The following is a 24,738-nucleotide window of genomic DNA, read 5'->3' as shown; positions in this document are numbered from 1 at the left end:
GTTGGAAAAACTTCACAGGACTATTCCTACAAAACATTAGGCAGAAAGAAACTAGATGCCAAAGTCAGTAAGTTTTCCTGAAAAGCAAAAAATTTTTTGCTTTTCAGGAAAATTTAAAACTGCTTAAAAAAATTACACTTAATATGAAAAATTGGCAGCTACATGTAAGTTCTTAAACTAAAGAATGGCTTAGCGTACTGTATGCCGCTAAATCAATTACCTCTCTAGTCTAGAATGAAAAGCAAATCAAAAATGGATTTCTTTCCCCAGAAAAGAATTCCAAATTATCCATCTGGCAGCTACCTGATAATGACAAAATGTCTTACTTTAGGCTCAAAAATTAAGATTCCTATTACTGTTTATTCAAATGAAGGAAAATGTAATTAAAACGTTTTCATGAGTTCTAGCTTATTAAACATCAAAGCCTAACCAGCTGAAGTAAGTAGGAAAGAAGTGACTCCATTTTAGAAAGGCTCCATCTCTGCTGTTTTTCTATTAGGCCTCACTTACTCATGTTCTGAATTCTGTCTCTGAATCAGGAAAAGAAACTATGTTCCCACTGCAAGGGGGAAGTAGGAAAATTAATCATTCTCTGAATTTTGTCCCAGGCCACAAACACCTAACAACATCCAAGAGTCAGATCCTGAACACGTTCCAGGACACTAGCTTTGAACAAACCTCAGATGATGCTGGCATCAACACTCCCACCTTCAGTAACTTATGGTATAACAACTATTGTTCATCTGACACTGGCCTTTGATTAGACCCTACCCTGGATTTCTGAAGGAACATGTACCCTAGATCTCTTTCCAATATAAACCCCTAACTCCCCAAAATGCTGAGACTCATTCTCCTTTCCAAGTCTCCCAGACACTCCCTCTGCTATTCTCTATCACTCACACTCTTCAATAAACTCTGTTTTCACTTTATCCAACTCACATTTGATTTCTATCCTGCATGAAGCCAAGGACCCTCTTGGCTGGTCCTGTGGGAGCCTCCCCTGGGTTAAAAACACCTACATGAAATGGATTTTATCCCATGGTAAATATTTACACGAATTGTTAACTTTCTGACTTAAGTGCATATATTCAATTTGACCAATTGCCAATAACTTCAACACCAGTATTCAGTTAACAATGATTTCTAGGATATTTCTCTAAGACAATGAAAAGAAACCAAATTTCAAAAAGGGATCTACTTTTGCAACAGTCCTTTCCTACCAGTGTGAAATGACAATCTTAAAACAAAGAGACTAAATCTCATTTCAAACCCTCCCATGCTGTATTTTTAAATTCTAGTGACTTAAAGAGAAAAAAGTTTTCAACGTTTTAAACATAAACAGCATTCCTCAGTTCACACTGCTTTTTAACCAATGATCTATCAAACAACAAAACACTAAGCATAGCTCAAGCTTATACAATCTAACAGAACCAACACTCCCAGTGCTCTACGCATGGAGAAGTTCAGAAATATACTACTACAGAAATAGACCTCCTTTCCAAAGCCAAAATGAGTGATTATATCAGTTTTTAGTAAACAGGAATGTCTAAATACCACAAATACAGAATACTCTACTCAATTTCTTTTGATGGCTAATTTAAAATCTCTACTTCCTGCAGTACCTGAGTGGCTCAGTCAGTTGAGCATCTGACTCTTGATTTCAGCTCAGGTCATGACCTCACAGTCCTGAGATTGAGCCCCATATTGGGCTCTGTGCTCATAGCATGGAGCCTCCTTGGGATTCTCTTCGATTCTCTTCTCTTCTCTTCTCTCTCTCAAAATCAATAAATAAACTTTAAAAATTAAATCTCTACTTCCTAAGATGTTTATAAATTGTTCTTTTTTTTACAAGTCTATCTGTAAGTTTAATAATTCAGAAACTTTTAAAACCAAAGTTTCAGTGATAAATTACAATAAGAGGTGGAGTAAGACACCATAAATTAATCAAATTGACCTATCAAAAAAATACACTGAAATCAATATAAACACTTGTGGAATATAGGGCAATCAAAGATTTGGTCCCTCTACTAAAATGATCACGGGCTGGCAAAGACTGACAGACAACTCTGGAATCAAAAACTGAAAACAACCAGGGAAGTGCTTAATAAAGAAAAAGGCAGCTAAATTTAGGTAAGAAGGCACCATGGCATTTTTGTTCACCTGTCTACTATTCACCACTGCCCAGAGAAGCAGTGCTGGCTGTGGGGACAGAAGTGAGTCTTCTTGTTGCAGATTATGGGTAGTCAGGGGCTAACAAAGACCTTGTTCTTAAAATATTGTAGCTGCGTGTTTTGACCTGTCTGGCAGTTCCCTGGGGGACTAGTGCAAAGGCTAATATTTATCTCACAACCTCACGCCAAGCCAGCTACAGTGACTTTCCAGGTATCTGCCAAAAGATTAAGGACACATAGTAGCAGGCCAGGGACCAGGAATAAGGCAAGCAGCAGATACAACCAAAAGACTGGGAAGAAAAAAGCCAAGGAGGAAGTTCTGTGAGGGAATAAAGTTTTGTGAGGGAAGTTTTGGAAGGGCCACCACTTATGCCAGGCAAGACAGAGGGCAAAATGCATGCCCATAACCAGAGGCATGCTCAGAAAGCCCTGAGAAGACCCGAGACTTGCACCTCTGACAGGTCTGTGGATTTGGCACAAGTAGGTGAAGGTGAAGGCAGAGTTGTAGGCAGATGATCAATGATCAAGAAGTGCCCCAACTCAAAGACAAGCTGCAAAGACCAGGAGAACAGTATTTCATTTCCATCTTTGGCTCCAGACAGATAAGACTGACTGCTGAGATAATGGAACAGAAACTTCAGTGACCATACACACGAGGAAGGGTCTTTGCAAACCACCACCCTCCCCCCCACCAAAAAAAATTCAACCACTGCAATCCTCAACAATCAAAAATAACAAATTTTGAGGAAGGGCACAACCTCGTTTACAGAATTATGACAGCATAATATTCAAAATACAAAGTTTTCAACAAAAAATTACAAATACAAAGAAACCAAAAAGTATGATCTATTCACAGGAAAAAATAAACTGACAGAAATCATCCCTCAGCAAGGCCAGACACTAGACTTACTGGAAAGACTTTAAATCAACTGTCTTAAATATGCTTAATAAACTAAAGAAAACCATGGACAAAAAACTAAAGGAAATCAGGAAAACATTTTTTTAAAAAAGCATTACAATGAAGAGAAAGAAAATATTTGCAAGAAATAGAAATCCTGATGCTGAAAAGTACAACCACTAAAATAATAAGTTCACTAGAGGGGTTCAACAGCAGATCTGGAAAAGGAAGGGGAAAAATGAGCAAACAAAAAAACAGGGCAATTGAAATTAACCAATCTGAAGGACAGAGAGGAAAAAAAAGAAAAATGACAGAGCTAACGGTACCTGTGGGACATCATCAAACATACCAATATAAGCATAAGGTAAGTCTCAGGGAGAAAAAAAGAAATGGGTAGAAAGAATATTTGAAGAGATAATGAATGAAAACTTGCCAAATTTAATAAAAGATATGAAATCTATGGATCAGAGAAGCTCAATAAACTCCAAATAGGAAAAACTCGAAGCCATCTAGACTGAGACATAATCAAACTGTTAAAAGACAGAGGCACAATCTTGAAAACAGCAAATGTGAAGCAACTTGTCATGTACAAGGAATCCTCAATAAGACTAGCAGCCTATTTCTTATCAGAAACCACGGAGGCTGGGACCAGTAAACCTATCTAAAGTACTGAAAGAAAAACAAAGAAACTAATGAAAAGAAGTCTACATCTAGCAACACTATCTTTTAAAATGAAGAAGAATTAAGACATTCCCACCTAAACAAAAGCTAAGATAATTTATTTCTAGTAGACGTGCCCACAAGAAATGCTAAAGGAGAGTCCTTCAAGCTAGAGCAAAAGGAGAATAGAAAGTAATTCGAAGCCATATGAAGAAAGGAAGAATTCCAGTAAAGGTAACTACACAGAGAAATATAAATGCTAGCATTATTGTATTTTGACTTTGTAACTCCTCTATTTTTCCTATCTGATTTATATAAAGCACTGACAAATTTATGGTTAATGGGCACAGAATGCTTAAAAATGTAATTGGCGACAACATGAAGGTGGTGGAAAAGTGAGCTGCAGAGGAGCAAAATTTTTGCGGGCTATTGAAGTAAAGATGGTATCAATTCAAACAACTGTTCTAAATTTAAGATGTTAATTGTAATCTACACAGTAACCACTAAGAAAATATGTAAAAAAATATACAGAAAAAAAAAATTTCAGGAGGTACTCAAAGCATACTTTTTTTAAATAGCAAATACAAAAAAAGGGATTGGAGGAACTTAGGAACTTAAAAACTATATATAGCAAAATAGCATTAGAAAGTTCTCTATCAAAAATCATTTTAAACATACATGGATTTACAATTGTATGGTATACACATACAATAGAACACTATTTGGCAATAAAAATGGATGAAATATTGATACATGCTACAACAGAGATGAACCCTGAAAACACCGTGAACTGAAAAAAGCCAGACACAAAAGACTACAATGTATTTAATCCCATTTATAATGAAATGTTCAGAATAGGCATGTGTATACAGACAGAACAAGCAGATTAGTGGCTACCAGGCTCTGGGGCAGAAGAGAGAATATAGAGACTACTAAAAGGTAAATGCTTCCTCTTGGGAGTGATAAAAATGTTCTATAGCTAAGATTGTGGTGATGGCTGCACAATTCAGACTATAGGGAAAACCAATGAATGATACATTTTAAATGTGTAAATTGTTTGAATGTGAATTATATCTCAATAAAGTTGTTTTTTGTTTTTTGTTTTTTTTTTGTTTTTTTTTTTACCTTTTTATATGTGGTAAATAGACCAGCACTTTGGGCATGGACTAAATGCTAGTTACGAATGCAGGATCTTGTGCTCAACATCACTCATCATCAGGGAAATACAAATCAAAACCATGATGAGATACCACCTCACGCCTGTCGGAATGGCTAAAATCAACAACACAAGAAACAACAGGTGTTGGCAAGGATGTGGAGAAAATGAACCCTCTTACACTGTTGGTGGGAATGCAAAATGGTACAGCCACTGTGGAAAACAGTATGGAGGTTCCTCAAAAAGTTAAAAATAGAACTACTCTACAATCCACCAGTTGCACTACATATCTACCCCAAGGCTAAAAACATACAGATCCCAAGGGGCACATGCACCCCGATGTTTACGGCAGCAGTGTCAACAACAGCCAAACTATGGAAAGAGCCCAAATGTCCACTGACTGGTGAATGAATAAAAAAGATGTGGTATACATATAATGAAATATCACTCAGCCATCAAAAAGAATGAAATGTTGCCGTTTGCAACAACATTGATACAGTGTAAATGCAAAGCAAAATAAGTCAGTCAAAGACAAATCATGCAGAACTTATATGATTTCACTCATATGTGGAATTTAAGAGACAAACAGGTAAACATATAGAAGGGGGGGAGAAGAGAGAGAGAAACTAACCATAAGATACTCTTAAAGATAGAGAACAGACTGAAGGTTGGTGCAGGAAGGTGCGGGGGAGGGGGGGGCAGGGATGGGCTAGATGGGCAATGGATATTGAGGAGGAAACTTGTTATGATGAGCACTGGGTGTTCTATGTTAAGCGATGAATCACTGAATTCTACTCCTGAAAACAATATTAAACTGTATGTTAACTTAACTAAATAAAATTTTGACAAAAAAAAAAAAAAAAAAAGAGAGACAGAGAGAGAATGCAGAATATGGGACCCACACCTGAGCTGCCAAAACAGAATCCAGATGGTTCTTCTTTTTTTCTTCCAATATATGAAGTTTATTGTCAAATTGGTTTCCATACAACACCCAGTGCTCATCCCAACAGGTGCCCTCCTCAATACACATCACCCACCCTCTCCTCCCTCCCACACCCCATCAACCCTCAGTTTGTTCTCAGTTTTTAAGAGTCTCTTATGCTTTGGCTCTCTTCCACTCTAACCTCTTTTTTTTTTTTTTTTTTTTTTCCTTCCCCTCCCCATGGGTTCCTGTTAGGTTTCTCAGGATCCACATAAGAATGAACACATATGGTATCTGTCTTTCTCTGTATGGCTTATTTCACTTAGCATAACACTCTTCAGTTCCATCCATGTTGCTACAAAGGGCCGTATTTCATTCTTTCTCATTGCCACGTAGTACTCCATTGTGTATATAAGCCATAATTTCTTTATCCATTCATCAGTGGATGGACATTTAGGCTCTTTCCATAATTTGGCTATTGTTGAGAGTGCTGCTATAAACATTGGGGTACTGATGCACAGAACCCAGATGATTCTTAAATGTAATGCCCTAGGGCAACTCTCTGTCACAGTTGGAAAACTGAGACCCTAAAAATAGTTAAGTGGCTTACCTAAACTCACATAGTCAATTCATTTCATAAGACACATTTTATTCTTTGAATCACAACTGTTTGCAAGTTGAGGTCTCCCAGCAGAAAGGACAAAAACTGTACCTTTTTCAGTCTAAGCCCTGAAGCCTGGTACAGTGTTCTACACACAATACTCAAACATTTACTGAATGACTAAAATGACCTCATAACACAGACTGATATCCAAAGGGAGAGATTATATTTGCCTATATTAGCTTCATTACCAAAATAAGTAAATTTAACATATCATGACATGTTTGTATTCTAGCAAATGTTTGAAAATATCCTTTTTTGAAAAAGCACAGCAAACAATATTAGAATTGAGTTTTACCAGAAAATCAAGGCTTCCATTGAGTAAATGGAAAATTTATTCTACAACTCAGGAAGTCAGAATGCTCTAACACAGAAAGCTCTTCTAATGAAATTAGCCAACAAAGAGGAAGGTGCTTGTTAGTAGTTAACAAAAATATGTGAAAGAGTGTGAGCTTTACAGAAAAGGATATAACAGCTAAGTAAAGTTGCAGTCAAGGAGACTATCTCTGACTCCTTGAGTTGGTAGTTAGCCAAAGTAGATCTGTGCTCATTATCTTTGTTTTTTACTTGGGAAGGAAGAAACAGGGAGGAACGATCATAAAGACACCAATAACTACTCACTGAGCTGAACTGCTATTCTATAAGAAAGTATATGGATTCGTGAGGTTAAAAGGCTCACTATATAATGCCAAATGCCTTGTTTTAAGTTTGGACTTCTGACCATGGCCCCAGTAGACTACGACTCCTAATAGAGATATCTTTCAGAGATTTAATTGCTCTGATAATCTAGCTTCCTAAAAATGGCTAATTCTTGGCTCTCGGGCACATAAGTGGTAGTTCTCTTTAAAAAGTTTGATACATTCAGGGGTGCCTGGGTGGCTCAGTCGGTTTAGCATCCGACTTCGGCTCCGGTCATGATCTCACGGTTCATGAGTTTGAGCCCCACGTCGGGCTCTGTGCTGACAGCTCAGAGCCTGGAGCCTGCTTCGGATTCTGTGTCTCCCTCTCTCTATGTCCCTCCCCTGTTCATGCTCTCTTTCTGTCTCAAAAATAAATTTAAAAAACATAAAAATAAATAGATAGATAGATAGATAAATAAATCAATAAAAAGTTTGATATTTAGAAAATCAGCATATCAAAAACTGGGTTCAAAAATAGAAGGCAACTGTACCCAATACCTAGATCTTGAAGACAGTTTCAAAGAATGACCTAAGCTAATCACGAGCACAAGAGCCACAAGAGAAAGTGTCAATGGACTTAATCATGTAGAACTTCAAGTAAAAGAAAATCTTGCTACATTTCAGGCAACATTTTGGGCCTAGTTAGAAAGTTAAACCTGACAGAGGTAAAATATTTTCAATAGAAAAAAGAAACTCTTTTCCTCTGATTCTTAGATTGTTTTCTCTTACAAAGAACTCTTTGTTCAAATATTGATACAGACTTTACCTGAAACAGTAAGAAAAATATGCTGTGTTTCCAAAAAGGCGAAATGTACTGTTATGCAGACATGGTCTATAAGACTCCTTCATCTAAAGTCATTGTCTGACCAATCCATTGACTACCACCAATTAATGGCCAGTGGTGCCTCTTCTCAAATACTACTAAACATTAAAATAAAAACTCTCAGAAAAGTACTGAAAAACATACCCATAGTTCAATTCTCTAAGTTTTACTGGCCCAGCTCCATGAGTAACTCTAAGGCTAAGTCAACAAGGTTAGTGCCACCAACACATACTGGCTCATTCCTTGGTTATGGAAAATGACGCAGGCCAAGAAACAAAATACAGAATGCCTTAAGTTATCAATATTAATCTTCTTTCGAAAGAAAGAAATGGTAGTCTCAGACTGCTATGGACTGAATTATGTCCTGCTAAAATTCATGTGAAGCTTTAATCTCCAATTTTGGCAATCACCTTGGGAGGTAATTAGGGCTAGATAAACTAGTCTGGATGAGGCCTTCACAATGGGATTAGTGGCTTTATAAGAAGTGGAAGAGGGGCGCCTGGGTGGCGCAGTCGGTTAAGCGTCCGACTTCAGCCAGGTCACGATCTCGCGGTCCGGGAGTTCGAGCCCCGCGTCAGGCTCTGGGCTGATGGCTCAGAGCCTGGAGCCTGTTTCTGATTCTGTGTCTCCCTCTCTCTCTGCCCCTCCCCCGTTCATGCTCTGTCTCTGTCCCAAAAATAAACGCTGAAAAAAAAAAAAAAAAAAAAAATTAAAAAAAAAAAGAAGTGGAAGAGAGAGAGCAATCACTCTCTCAACCTGTCCAGTCTATGGTATTTGATTATAGCAGCCTGACCTGACTTCAGACACAGCTTATAAACAGGTAATACTACATAAAAGTTGTAGAGCAGTCAAATCTCTGAACATGCAGACCAGATGCAACTGAACACCCAGGCAAGATTTACAGTCAAAATCTGAACCATCAAAATTTACGACAGGAACCCTAGAGTAGCAGCATGACAACACTAAAGTGGCAACCTTGGTCTTAGACCACACCCACAAGAAGAGAACTCTACTGCAAAAGTCCAGATGTTTGCTTTTTCTAAAGTGAAATCCACGTTTTATTTTGAGAAATTAATAGTATCTCAAGGTAACTGAATTTTTGGTTTCCTTTAAATCTTAATGAAGAGCTTATTTCACATAAGAATATCAAACAAATGACCAGGTAGCCTTAAAAAACCATCCAAAGATCGCCATAGCCTAATTCAGCAAATAACACTCCAAAAAGCCAACCTAATTCCGAAAATAGCCTCAGTGGCCAGAAGAACTGACCTCAACAGCCTTATTATGTTGTAGGTTAATATGTTTAAATCCAGAAGCAACACAAAAGTTTCAAATCTTTTTAGAAAATTGTTAGAAGTCTGCTTGAGGTATCAAGGTTATAGGTAAATTGAGTAGGGCTGGAAAGTGATAAAGGATTCAGAGATGTTCAACTATATACATAAACATGGATTAACTAGAAGAAAATCAACCTAACTATATATAGCACTGCCAAATCAAATATGTGCTAATGAAAGTGTCTGAAAAGTTAACAGATTGGGGGAAAACATTTAACAACAAATTACTCCACAAAGCATATGCTTTCAATTGTTACAACAAACTTTAAAAATGTCAAAATCTCCCTTAACGAACTCACAATAAGTCTTCAAAGTATATTTGCTGAGTGGATAAAATACATACTAATCCAGAACTCTTGACTAGTTTTTTTCTACTTGCACATAAAATTTGAAATAATTCTTAGATCAATTAACCCTTATTTAAGTAAAAACCCTAAAATACTTTATCAAGTCAAATGGTGTTTTGAAGTTGCTATGTCATTATACCGCTCAAAATGTTCAAACATTGGGAAACACCATCTTCTGACTATCCCACTGAGGAGGTCTGCTTCTCAACTGGAAGAGAAGCACTCAAGTGCTTCTGGACATAAACTCCACGAATTCAAATTAGGACCCTTTGGGGAAAGGGAAAATGATTTATATCAAATGACAGGCCTACCATATCTCTAAGGAAGAATAATCCAAGGTCTTGTCATAAACTAGGTATTAAGGATAGAAGAGAGAAAGAAAAAATGAGTACAAACAGATGTAACATAAAAAGATAAACTAAGGGCAGAAATAAAGCAAAATTCACAACATTCCCTATACTTGCCATATTATCAATTATTTCCACTCACCAATTAAAGCAGTATGGTATCTTCTTAAGGAAAAATTTTAAGTATTTGAAAAAAAGACCATTACTCCAGGATTAAATGAAGTCTGTTCTTACTCTAGTTCAAAAAGGTTCTTCAGGCTTTCTTACCTCTGAGAACACTCAAATTTGGGGATACTATAAGTACTCAAAAGACTGACAGCTCTATAAGTGTTAATGAACAGCCTGTTTATTCCAAAAGTAGATGAGACTGGCATGCTAATAGGCTATAAAGGCCTCTTAAACTAGGTGCCAAACTCTATTTTCTAGCCCATCAATCTATTCTACATACTGCAGCCAGATTAAGGGCAAGATTATTTGCTGGCTGCATTATACCTTGAAAGCTAATTCCTAATCAATAAAATCTGAAGTAGAGCTTTGCATCCAAGGTCCCCTGAATCTTATTCCACCATACATTTTCTACCTTAACATATTCTAGCCTGGTCCTACACACTGGGACATTCCCAGTGATCTGAATACTGTTGCTTCATTGTCTTCGTCATCTCTGGGCAGTACTACCCTTCAATTCTCACCACCAAAGCCATGTTGTCTGAAGCATTCTCTGACTTGACTGAAATCAGAAGTAACCACTCCTTTCTCTAAATTTTCACACTCCATACTTTGTACTTCTCTTAGTCACTTACCAGGTTCTACCTTATTTTATGGTGAGTGCTTTATGTACACAAATAGTATACTCCCTGATCACAAGAATTCATTACATCATCTTTGTGTCTCCCACAAGGCCTAACACACATTTCCGTAACCATCAGCTGATTCACTAATGGACACCTCAAAAGACTCTGTGGTTAAGACACATATATTTTAAGAAAACATGTTATATATGTCATTTTTTAAACTCGAAAACCGAATGTTCAAATTAACTATATATTAATATTTTTTAGATACCAAGAGACTGAGAGGGGGAGAGGGACATAGAGGGGGAAGGGGAGAGAGAGAAGAAGGGAGGCAGGAGGGAGGGAGACAGAGGGAGGGAGAGAATGAATCTTAAGCAGAGTTGGACCCAGGACTCAATCCCATAACACTTGGATCATAACCTGAGCCAAAATCAAGAGTCGGACACTCAACTGAATGAGCTACCCAGGTGCCCCAACTATGAATTCTTACAACTACTAATGTCTATCCTTTAATCTACATCCGAGTATTTGCTCTGCTCACACACAGATCACCAAATGCTATGGTCTGAATATCTGTGTCCCTCCCAACTTTATATATTGAAATACTAACTCTCAAACATGAGGTATTAGGAGGTGTGACTTTTCAGATGTGCTAAAATGAGGGTGGAGCTCTCATGAATGGGATTAGTGTTCTTATAAAAGAGACTTCACAGAGCTCCCTCACCCCTGCCACCATGTGAGGACAGAGAGAAGGCACCAGCTATGAACCAAAAAGATGGCCCTCACCAGAATGCAACTGGGCTGGCCCACTGATCATGGATTTCCCAGCCTCCAGAACTATGAGAAATAATTTTCTGTTGTTTATAAGTGACCCAGTCTTTAGTATTTTGTTATAGCAGCCCAAAGAAACTAAAACACCAAACTTACCTCAAACAAACGTAAGTCAGCAGGAACTCTGTCCCCAACAGAAAGGTAAACTGTATCACCTGGAACCAAGTCTCGAGCCAGTGTATGTTCCAATTTTCCTTCACGCACACTGCAATATGAAACAGAAACAACCAAGGCTGAAAAAAGAAAGCCATGCCACTTACATAAAATAATTCTAGTGGGATTGCCTAAGGAAAAATATATTGTAGTATTACTACTTCAAAGAAGGTAAGTCAAATATAAGAAACCACAAAATAATTATCTTTCTACTCTTGGTAATGAAGATGTTCACATGACAAAAAAAAGCACTAGAAAAAGTGACGACCAGTTATTGTCCAAATTGAAGATGTGAAAACTGAAGCAATCTTCTTATTCATCTGAGTCTGACTGAGCATTACTGCACCCATGACAGTGCTTAGCACACAGTCTCACACAAAAACAACTCTGTTGAATAAATCCATGTCTCAAGAATCTCAATATTAGTACTTTAAAGTTGTAATATTACAACTTGCTACACTGAACAGAACATGAAGTTTTCATGTTAGATTAACCATTTCTACCTTATTGTCAGACACATCTGGTGCCAAAAGGTATACTATACTACTCACAATCAATTCCTAAGAGTGAAAATCCATTTTCATTTGTCTCCATGTATTTTTTTATTTCCTCTTGGATTTTTTGGCTGGCCCATTCTTTAGTAACATGTCATGTAGCTTCCATGTATTTGTGTTCTTGCCAGATTTTTTCTTATGATTTCTAGTTTCAGACCACTGTGGTCAGAAAAGATGCATAATATGATTTCAATCTTTTTTAGTTTATTGAGGCTTGTTTTGTGGCCTAATATGTGATCTATTCTGACGAATGTTACCTGTGTACTTGAACAGAATCTGCAATCCACTATTTTTGGATGGAATGTTCTGAATATATCTATTAGGTCCATCTGGTCTAATGTGTCATTCAAAGCCACTGTTTCCTTACTGGTTTTCTAAAAAAAAATCAATGGTCGAAAATCTTTGAGACATAGCAAAAACTGTTCTATGAGGGAAGTTTATAGCAATATAGGTCTATCTCAATAAACAAGAAAAATCTCAAATAAACCTAAAGAAGCTGGAAAAAGAAGTACAAAGCCTAGAGCCAGCAGAAGAAACAAAATAATAAACATTAGAGCACAAATAAATTAAATGGAGACCAAAAAAACAATAGAACAGATCATAAAACCAGGAGCCAGTTCTTTGAGAAGATCAACAAAATTGATAAAACCTTTAGCCAGATTCCTCAGGAGGACTCAAGTAAATAAAATGAGAAATGAAGTAGGAAAAATAACAACTGACACCACAGAATTACAAAGGACTATAAGAGAATATTATGACACAATATATGCCAACAAACTGGACAACGTTGAAGAAATGGATAAACTCCTAGAAACATATAACCTTCCAAGACTGAATCAGAAACAAAGAAAATTTAAACAGACTGATTACTAACAATGAAATTGAATCAGTAATCAAAACATTCCCAACAAATAAAAGTCCAGGACCGGAGAGCTTCACAGGGGAATTCTACCAAGCATTTAAAGAAGAGTTGAAGGGGCCTGCCTGGGTGGCTCTGTTGGTTAAGTGTCCAACTTCGGCTCAGGTCATGATCTCACAGTTCGTGAGTTTGAGCCCCACATCGGGCTCTGTGCTGACAGCTCAGGGCCTAGAGTGGGCTTCAGACTCTGTGTTCCTCTCTCGCTCTGCCCCTCCCTTGCTCACACTCTGTTTCTCTCTCTCAAGAATAAACAAAACATGAAAGAAAGAAAGAAAGAAAGAAAGAAAGAAAGAAAGAAAGAAGAAAGAAAGAAAGAAAGAAAGAGTTAATACCTATTCTTCTCAAACAATTCCAAAAACATAGAAGAGAAAGAAAAGCTTTCAGGTTCATCCTATAAGGTCAGCATCATCCTGACACTAAAACCAGATAAAGACACTACAAAAAACAAAAACTACAGGCCAATATCTCTGATGAACACAGATGTAAGATCCTCAACAAAATATAAGCAAACCAAATCCAACAACACATTAAAAATATCCTTCGCCACAATCACGTGGGATTTATTCCAGGGATGCAAGAGTGGTTCAATGTTTTCAAATCAATCAACATGATGCATCACATTAACAAGAGAAAGGGTAAGAACCATATAATGATCTCAACAGATGCAAAATAAGTATTTAACAACCTACTTGTGACAAAAACCTCAAAAAGGAGGTTTAGAGTGAAGACACATTAACATTAACAAAGGCCATATATGAAAAACCCACAGCTAACACCATACTCAATGGTGAAAAAATGAGACCTTTTCCTCTAAGATCAGGAACAAATCAAGGATGTCCACGCTCACCACTTTTATTCAACATAGTACTGAAAGTTCTCACCACAGCAATCACACAAGAAAAAGAAATAAAAGGCATCCAAATTGGTATGGAGGAAATAAAACTGTCAATATTTGCAGATGACAAGTTATTATATACAGGAAACCATACAGAGTCCACCTATAAACTACTGGAACTGGGAACACCTGGATGGTTCAGTCAGTTAAGCATCCAAATCTTGACTTTATCTTAGGTCATCATCTCATAGTTTGTGGGATCAAGCCCCACGTCAGGCTCCAAGCTGACAGAACAGAGCCTGCTTGGGATTTTCTCTCTCTGCCCCTCCCCTGCTTGCATGCTCTCTCTCTCTTTCTCAAAACAATTAACATTAAAAAAAAAAAAAAATACTGGAACTGATAATGAATTCACTCAAGGCACAAGATACAAAATTAATATACAGTAATCTGTTGCATTTCTATACACTAATAAGGAAATAGCAGAAACAGAAAACAATCCCATTTACAACTGCATCAACAAGAATAAAATACCTAGCAATAATAAACTCAACCATAGAAGTGAAAGATCTACATCTAAAAATTATAACACACTGATGAAAGAAACTGAAGCTGATACAAATGAGAAGACAGACACAGACCAATGGCACAGGATAAGAAAGCCCAGAGATAAACCCACACTTATATGGTCAATTAATCTACAACAAAAGAGGCAAGAAGATAAAATGGGGGAAAGACTGTCTCTTCAACAAACGGGTACTGGTAAAACTGGAGAGCTACATGTAAAAGAATGAAACTAGACCACTTTCTTACACCATAAATAAAAATAAACTCAAAATGGATTAAAGACCTAAATCTAAGACCTAAAACTATAAAACTCCTAGAATAAAACACAGGCAGCAATTTCTTCGACCTCTGCCATAGAAACAATTTTCTAAATGTTTCCTCAGGCAAGGGAAACAAAAGCAAAAATTAACTATTGGAACTACACCAAAATAAAAAGCTTATGCACAGCAAAGAATACCATCAAAAAAACAAAACAGCAACCTACTGAATGGAGAAGATATTTGCAAATAATATATCGAATAAAGGATTAATATCCAAAATATATAAAGAACTTATACACCTCAACCAAAAAAACCCCACAAATAATCCAATTAAAAATGGGCAGAAGAATAAATAGACAGTTTTCCAAAGAAGGCAAACAGATGACAACAGACACATGAGAAGATGCTCAACATCACTAATCATCAGGGAAATGCAAATCAAAACCATAATAAGCAGGGTCCCTCGGTGGCTCAGTTGATTAAGCATCCAACTCTTGATTTCGGCTCAGGTCATGATCTTATGTTTCATGAGTTCAAGTCCCACACTGGGCTCCGCACTGGCAGTATGGAGGCTGCCTGGGATTTTCTCTCTCTCTCCATCTCTCTCTGCTCCTCCCCATTTGCACATACACCCGCTCTCGCGATCTCTCAAAATAAGTAAACTTAAAAAAGAAACACACAGTAAGGTATCACTTTACATCCATGAGAATGGCTACAATCAAAAAGACAAGAAACAATAAGCGCTGGTGAGCATGCAGAGAAGGAACCCTCACGCACTGTTGGTAGGAATGCAAACTGGTGCTGCCACTGTGGAAACCAGTATGGAGGTTCCTCAAAAAATTAAAAAATAGAATTACCATATGATCCAATAATTCTACTACTAGGTATTTACCCAAAGAAAATGAAAACACTAATTCAAAAAGATATACGCATGCCTGTTTATTGCAGCACTATCTGCAACAGCCAAGATACGGAAGCAACCCAAGTGTCCATCCACAGATGAATGGATAAAGATGTGGCATGTACATACACATATGTACGCACACACATGCGCTGGAATATTACTCAGCCATAAAAAAGAGTGAGATTTCACCATTTGCAACATGGATGGATCTAGAGGATGTAATGCTAAGTGAAATAAGTCTGAGAAAGACAAATACCATATGATTTCACTCATATGTGGAATTCAAGAAGCAAAACTGATGAACAAGAACAAAGAGACAAAAACAAAACAAAACAGACTCTTAAATACTGAGAACAAGTTGGTGACCACCAGAGGGAAGATGGGTGAGGTTAAGGGTGAAACAGATAAAGGGGATTAAGAGTACCTTACATGATGAGTACTGAGTAATGTATAAACCTGCTGAATCATTACAAACTTGAAACTAATATAACACCGTATGTTAATTATACTTCAAGTGAAAAAAAAGAGGGGCACCTGGGTGTTTCAGTCGGTTAGGCATCCAACTTCGACTCAGGTCATGATCTCACCATTCGTGGGTGTGAACAACGTGTCCAGCTCTGCACTGACAGCTCAAAGCCTGGAACCTGCTTCGGATTCTGCGACTCCCTCCCTGTCTCTCTCTCTCTCTCTCTCTGTGCCCCTCCCCAGCTTGTGTACACTCTTTCTCTCTCTCAAAAATAAACATTTCTTTTTAATTTTTTAATTAAAAAAAAAGGTAGAACATATCAGAAACAAGAATCATACCAATGGCATTCTGGTGGCATAAGTTTACTCAGTTCTTCAAGAGATTTTTCTGAACGATATTCCTATTTATAAAAAAAAAAAAATAGAACATAATATTAAGAGAAAACATTTATAAAGAAATACAAACACATATGTTCCTATGTACATGTTTCATGTTAGACTTAAGTAAATATTAATCTCATTTTTTAAAAACTTCCCCCAGTTCTTACCTTTTCCTTTACTTGCTTTTATATTCCTAACACATAAAAGCTTGTCCCTTACTAAATGTTAAATTATAGTGACCAAACAATTTTGATAATTAAATATTCCCAATTTTATATGTTAATATTCAATATGAAACCTAGGTCAGTTTATTTATAAGAAAATGAACAATACTCATTAGTGTGTCCAAAGAGTATATAATTTTCAGTCATTAAAAGTTAAGATCATTGAACCTCAGGATTAAGATAATTTTAGTGTTTAATGACTAAGAAGTCAAAGACAATTAACTGCAAGCAACATCTGCTTTGAGGATTTAAACACATGCTAACTGCAGAGGTTTATGGAGTAAGTTTGCTTAGAAAGAACATCTGTTCCGTAAGAGTTAGTTGCGGCTGGCATTACTTTGACAGACACCTTTCCCATCACCCTGAATTATCCAAAAGGGAACATTCTCAGAAGCCTTCACTCTGTGATGCTCCAGCCTTCCTCTGTCCATATAATCAAAGCTGAGGGTCAGAGACATCCCTCCCCTCACCATACGATTTAGTCCACATTTCCAGGGGCAGTCTTGCTTTACCCAACATCACTGCTATTTTTGTCTCCTGTCTGCACTGAGCACACCAATCCTTTGATCTAAGTTTAAGAAGGGAGAAGGGAGTGCTCTGAAACGACTGCAGTGCTAATACTAATCAAAACTTCACACCCATCACAAACTTTTTCAAGTAGAAAATACAAAGCTGTGTAAGAATAACAGGATTAAATCAGTATTCACCTAGACAAGAGGAACAAATGTGAGTAACGTAAATCCATAAATATGGATTTATAAATTGTAAGATACCCCCCCAACTGTAACAAGGATATTAAGGAATTTGAAAGTTTTACCCAAAAGTTCCACAGAAGGATAGAAAACACCAATTCTAAAGGACATAGAAGCTGCCCAATCTTTACCTCCCCTTTCAGACTTCTTAGGCTTTACTCCCTACAACTACAGAGATACTTCTATATCAAAATGACCATTTAACACATCACCAAAAACCTGACAGCCATCTCTAATGAACACTTAAAAGTTATATTTTCAATTTATTGTAAGGTGGCATCAATGTGTGACTATATAACAATCAGCTATTTTCATGGCTATGAGGGTATACAATGGGGTGAGAAATGGAGATTTGAAAAAGACAGGGAAAAAGGAGTAAATATAAAAACATAAAAGTACTCTCCTAGAAAACATAAAACACAAAACTAAATAAGATATAACATTAACAATTTCAGATAGAGTTTGGTAGTTTTCTGACAAAGCATTATAATAAGTTCAACTGGCAACAAATAGGATATTTTTAGAGAGGGGTTAACTTCTGTTTATACAATATTTTGTTGGTTTCAAGGTACATTTGGGTAAAAGGCTCATACCTGTATAATGAAACTGGGCTTTTCATACATGTTTTGGATTTTTTCTTGAGTTTTCCATCAAATGAACCTACCACCAAGATATTAGCAGTTTCTGCCACTGCATTCACAGTGTATATAACACACTATCTTTGTGGAAAATTCCACACTATGTTAAAATCGCAATTTTGTGGGGTTTTTTGAGGTAGGCATTTTCTATGTGCCAACAGAACAACTTACTACCGTCTTCCTATACATAGTGATAATACCGTAGGAATCCTTCTGCAGAAAGTCACTCCATATTTCTTAAGTGTTATTAAAGATGCAAAAGGTTCCGGTTACTGGTCAAGTGGGTAGTACCACCCGTATGGCTGAATGAAGAGATGCCTTGAAGGACGACCAGCCTGGAATGACCTCTGCTAGACTAGCTCCACCTCCCCAAGGCAACTTTTATCTGTTCTAAGCAAGATGATTCCCTGGAAACAGAATCCCTGAAGGTCCACTGATGGAGCTACAAATTTGCTACAGATAATCTGATTCCAACTAACTTTTCTAAAGAGGATTACTGTAAAACTAAGAACTTACTAAATTAGAGATTGCCATAGGAAGCCTGGATAATGATAGCAAATACCCAAGGAACTAACTGTGCATAGGAAAATAACCACAATCACTTAAAATAGTCTGAAGATTCAAAACAACATGAACTTGAATATCATATATTACATTTTCCCTAAACTAGAATAATCCTTCTTTCTAATCCTTTAACTATGCTTTAAAACCTTTAATGAGTCTTGCCAACACTGTTCTAAAATATGAAGTTATCAGATATTAAACATAAAACCCTACATTTTTATCTATGCCTACACTTACAATAAAAATCCTGACATCATCTCCACATTATTCACATTCATTTTTAAAAGGGGTTCTTCATCATGTTTTATTTACTATTTCAATGTCTATGCTGAATAGGAAGTTTGATCCAGATCAGGATGTTCTTTCTGTGGAGGAAATGAGGAATTTAACCCCTGGCCCAATTTTCTAATTGTAAAGAGTTTTTAAACCTGTTGCTAGATTTTATTTCTATTACTGTGCTCTTTGTTTCCATCTGCTTCAATTACCTTTAACTTTGTCAAATAAAAAGCTACACTTTTTTCATGCTACTCTCTAAATCAAAGCAGTTAAGTTAGTCCCACAAATCTCCTTGGGGAGTTGACGGTTTCTGAAATCATTTCAAAAACAATAAATTGTTCTGCCCAATATTATCATCTCCCAATAACCACAGATTTTTACCATAAGCCACCTTAGGTTTTTTTAAGCAATTAACTAAAATACCATTTTCATGTTGACAAAGTAGGCTGCCTACTCACCTGAACAAAGGCAACTGTAACGACGATAAGTATTGCCTAAACAAAACAAAGAAACCACCTTTTAAATGAGACATTTTAACTTCAGAAATAACTGTTTATGGTGTTTTATTTTTCTAACTCTGTCCGCAGTCCCCAGATACCAGACTCTAAGCATGGAGATCAACTGGGGAAGAAATCACAACTTTGCCTTGGGGGAAAGACTGATAGCTGACAGTGGCTTGCATTCCCTAGGAAAGCTTCTCAAATTTGATCTCAAGATCCAGATACGCTCTTACAAACTGAAGGCCAGCTTTTGTTTATGTGGGTTATAATCTATTGACATTTACCATAATCAGTACTTTCTCAACTGCTCAGTTTTAACTTCTCCTTATATCTAAAAAGTAATAAACCTATCACATGTTAACACATATAACATTTTTTATGAAAAAATACGCTTTTCCAAATAAAAAAAATTTGTGAGAAAAGTGAAGTGTTTTCAATTTTTCTATCTTTAATGTCTGCCTTAATACAAAACTAGGGGCACGTGGGTGGCTCAGTTGGTTAAGCATCTGACTTCGGCTCAGGTCACGATCTCACAGTTGGTAAGTTCGAGCCCCGTGTAGAGCCTGGATTCTGTGTCTCCTTCTCTCTCTGCCCCTCCCCCGCTCTCACTCTATGTCTCTCTCTCTCTCTCTCTCTCAAAGATAAATAAACAATAATAATTTTTTTAAGGGTGCCCGGGTGGCTCAGTCGGTTAAGCGTCCAACTTCGGCTCAGGTCATGATCTCATGGTTCATGGGTTTGAGTCCCGCTCTGGGCTCTGTGCTCATGGCTCAGAGCCTGGAGCCTGCTTTGGATTCTGTGTCTTCCTCTAGCTCTACCCATCCCCTGCTCATACTCTGTCTTTCTCTGTCTCTCAAAAATAGATAACACGTTGAATAAAAAAATTTTTTTTAATCTTAAAAAAATAATTTTTTAAAAAGGTAGACTCTCATATTTGCTTCTGCATTCAATCTATTATCATATGTTGATTAGGATGAAATATATGAAGAAAACCTAGGCTCATACAGATATTGCTGGAAAAGGAAGGAGTATTTTAAAAGCTTTTTCAGATGACTATGGATATTCCTCTTAGCTACTATACCATAATTAAACAAGTGTTAGTTACTTAGAAGTAATTTGCAATGTGGAATCTAAACTACTTCAGTGAACTTTTCATAATCTATGATAGTAAAATCTATTGATCTATTTTGCATTTTGAAAGGATCTTTTATCACTGAAAATACTGTGACATCTTGCATTGGTCATTTAGAAAATATTGATTCACTTGGTTATTCAAATCTTTAAGTGACGACACATTTCATAATAGAAAAAAATCATATTCATTGAAATCACTACTGATCTCATTAGAATAATCTTAAATATCAGGAAGCTATCTAGCACATAGTAACTCATAAAAATTCTGCAGAATTCTATCACTTACATGCTTGAATTTTATCACTGGCAATAAATGCTGTCAGTTATTTTCTTGAAGTGACAGGTTCATTTCACTCACTCTCCTTAAAAAAAGTATGCCAGTTATCTAAGTTTTAATAACCACAGCTTGTCAGGGTGCCTGGGTGACTCAGTCGGTTAAGCGTCCAACTCGGTTTAGGCTAAGGTCATGATCTTGTGGTTTTATGGGTTCGAGTCCCACATGGGGCTCTGCACTAACAGTGCAGAGAGGGATTCTCTCTCTCCTCCTCCCCCACTGCCTGTCTTGCTCTCAAAATAAATAAAAATAAAAACTTAAAAAATAACTATAGTTTGTCTATCATTCATTCTTTCTAATAAAAGTCTAGGTCAGCTCACCTCAACTGCCCTTCTGACACAACCATTGTACTTCAACATACATAACTCCTTTATGCATATTTCCCATTCAATCACATAGAATATTCAAAAGGTGTGTACTCAACTGTCAAGATTTAATGAAATTAATTTTTACTGCTTTATCAAAAACACTCCTAAGGGAAACAATGAAAGAAAATGATGACTACGAGTATAGTTTGGTGCCATTATTTTAACTTGAGCCAACACTCTTAATAGTTTTACCTGCCACTGCTTTGCACCATTGATGCAAATATCCATAGCAAAAATGTTTTAGTATTATGAAAATAGTTTTGACCTTGCACGCTCCCTGAAAGGGTCTGAGAGACCCCTGGGAGTCCACAAACAAGAGTTTAAGAACTGCAGCTCTAGAGGCACCAGGGTGGCTCAGTCAGTTAAGCGCCCAACTCTTGATTTCAGCTCAGGTCATGATCTCATGGTTCATGGGATTGAGCCCTACACTGGGCTCTGTGCTGACACTGCAAAGCCTGCTTGGGATTCTCTCTCTCTCTCTCTCTCTCTGCCCCTCCCCTGCTCTCTCTCAAAATAGATAAACATTAAAAAAAAAAAAAAAGAATTGCAGTTCTATATTAATTTCTACTGTGTTCTTAAGCTCAAACAGGTTGGCTTTAATCAATGCTTGTACTTGTTATAAATTTTTATACTACCATAAAACAGGACAAGAAAAAAAAAGAAGAGGAAACTTTCAATGAAAGCTAAAAGAGCTTAGCCAGAAAGAATAAAATCTTACATAGTAAATATAGTGTTCATGTTAAGTAGTATTTTTAATTTCATAATCATCAAGCTTAGTTCATAATTAGTCAAAACATTCTCAATTAGAAAGTAAAATAAATTGAAATTTTAACCAGAAATTACTATAAGATATTTCATATCTGTAAAATCAGAAGGTTGTTAAACAATTCTCATGCATGCCCATCACAGACCTTGAATATTATCTGAGATTGTTGCAACGAAAAGCAGAATTTGGATATTAACAAAAAATCCCGAAGTAACATTAAATCATTTCTCAATTCATTTTCCAAAATAAAAGCCAATCCTAATTTAAATGATTATCCAGTAGTTTAAAAATATACGTATTTTTTCTTACCACAGTGATACTGACAGCATCATCAAACTGATGCATTAAAACACTGATGACTGCAGAAGCCAGAAGCAGCATAATAAGGGGATTTTTAAACTGAAAGTGAAAACAAACAGCAATTCAACAGTTTTGTATGAACGGCAGTCGTATTCCATCACAACAAAAGCTTATAAAAATATACTGAGGCATGATTAGAAAATTACGGAGTCTACATCTGAATGAGATTTTATATGTCTCTTCAATTAACAAAAAAAGTATTTACTTATTTAAAAGTCACCACTTGATAACAGTTCCTTTTCAGAAGAAAATTAAATATCAAAACTAAGAATTTACCAATTCCTTATAGTAGACACATATTTTTAGCATATTATTTTAATAAATATAGCTGGTTTGAATTCTACCAAGGCTAAAATAAGTGAAAAATGATTTTGAAGATAAAGATTTAAGTTAACACTGAGTAGGAACACCTAAATTATGAGACTCAAACATTCCTATACTTAGTAAATTAGCATAGATCACAATTCGGTGGTTGACCCACATGCCACAGGAATAACCCTTTGGTCAGTTAAAAGCAGACAATTAAAATCCACTCCATGGAAGCTTAAGATTTTCCCAGTGCTGGTTTTCCTGATATCTATCTAGAAGAGCCAACAGTATCTAAAGAAACAGAACCACGTGGACCCAACCAGGCAGCATTTAAATGACCAAGCACCAGAGCCACCCTAAAAATGTCAAGAGATTCTGGCAACAGAAAAAGCTTCTGTTGCCAGAAGCTCTTCCCCTGATAAAGTGGTGCCAATCACTAATCAAAGTTGCAGAGTAACTAGGCTACAAAGAATTCATCCCACTGGAGAGCCCAAGACCCTAGATACCACAGCTCTGAGATTACATGCCATCACCTCCCACTACCTATATGGCTCCATTCCCTGGCACAGTGGTTCCAACCCTGCTGCACATCAGAATCATGTGAAGAACTTCTACCAAATGCCCAGGTTCACACCAGGCAAATTAAATCAGAATCTCTGGGCATAGGGCCCAGACTTCAGCTTTTTTTAAGCACTCCCAAATGGCCATATTACTTTTAAAAATATTAGCATTCCTTATAATAAAACAAGCATAAAGTAGACATCTGTAAAGGCAACTACTCTTCATAGTATCACTTCCATGTTATATGTCCCTCGGTTCTTAAAGGTTTGCACATTAAAAATTATAGAAATTCCAACTTAACAACAAACCCTAACAAAAAAATGTAGGTAAAAGACGTTTGTAAAAATTATTTCCTTTTTCCAAAAAAAAAAAAAAAAAAAAAAAATCACAAAAGTGAACAACTACACTGACAAAAATACGTGTAAATTACACAGCAGAGGCACAAATTTAAAAAAAACCTCACCTGAGAAATATACTTCTTCCATAGTGGCTCATCTTCACTGATATCAAACTCATTCCAGCCATGGAAGGCTCGCCTATGACTTACTTCACATTTGTTTAGACCATTCTGAAGATCAGCCTATTAGATTTTACACATACAAGTTACTGAAAATGTTAGCAGAGGACAAAAAAGAAAAACAAATGTACATATTGTACGTTCACATTTAAAAGAACTTCTACAACAGTCAAAACTAATCTGTTGTAACAGAAAGCATTATCGGTGATTGCTTGGGGCCAAAAACAAAATCTACTTAGAAAGATTAACTGCTGGGGCGCCTGGGTGGCACAGTCGGTTAAGCGTCCGACTTCAGCCAGGTCACGATCTCGCGGTCCGTGGGTTCGAGCCCCGCGTCAGGCTCTGGGCTGATGGCTCAGAGCCTGGAGCCTGTTTCCGATTCTGTGTCTCCCTCTCTCTCTGCCCCTCCCCCGTTCATGCTCTGTCTCTCTCTGTCCCAAAAATAAATAAACGTTGAAAAAAAAAAAAAAAGAAAGATTAACTGCTGAGGGACCTGAAGGAACTCCTAGGAGTGATGACAGTGTTCCATATCTTAATTCTGGTGGTGATTACATTTGCCAAAATGCAAACTGTTCATTTAATATGGATACATTGTATTTCATGCAAATTACACCTTGATGAAAAAAAAATTTTATTGAAGTCAAGTAACATACAATATTATATTAGCACTTTAAAAAATTCTATAAGCAAAAAGGCAAAGTTTAGTAAACAAACTTAACGATTCTCTCTGGGAAAAGGGGAATAACAAAAATCAGCCGCAAAACTTAGAGACACTGAAA

General features: G+C 36.7%; 1 protein-coding gene across 6 annotated transcripts in view; it reads right to left on the bottom strand.

Moving 5' to 3' along the window:
• Nucleotides 1-24,738, bottom strand: part of ATP2C1 (ATPase secretory pathway Ca2+ transporting 1) — a 174,690-nt gene that overhangs the window by 69,004 nt on the left and 80,948 nt on the right. For all 6 annotated transcript variants that reach the window (XM_025913230.2, XM_086674279.1, XM_086674278.1 and 3 more), the window contains 5 exons: nucleotides 23,906-24,022; nucleotides 22,522-22,611; nucleotides 19,569-19,604; nucleotides 16,615-16,676; nucleotides 11,718-11,826 (listed from right to left, as the gene is read on the bottom strand). In XM_025913230.2, coding sequence (XP_025769015.2) covers nucleotides 11,718-11,826; nucleotides 16,615-16,676; nucleotides 19,569-19,604; nucleotides 22,522-22,611; nucleotides 23,906-24,022 — 414 coding nt within the window. The remainder of the gene's footprint in view (nucleotides 1-11,717; nucleotides 11,827-16,614; nucleotides 16,677-19,568; nucleotides 19,605-22,521; nucleotides 22,612-23,905; nucleotides 24,023-24,738) is intronic.

This window comes from Puma concolor, chromosome C2 (genome assembly GCF_028749965.1).
Source record: "Puma concolor isolate L17-30 chromosome C2, mPumCon1.1.hap2, whole genome shotgun sequence".
In the NCBI taxonomy this organism is placed as follows: Eukaryota; Metazoa; Chordata; class Mammalia; order Carnivora; family Felidae; genus Puma; species Puma concolor.
Note: the sequence above shows the minus strand (reverse complement) of the source record. Positions and strands in the feature narration are given on the sequence as shown.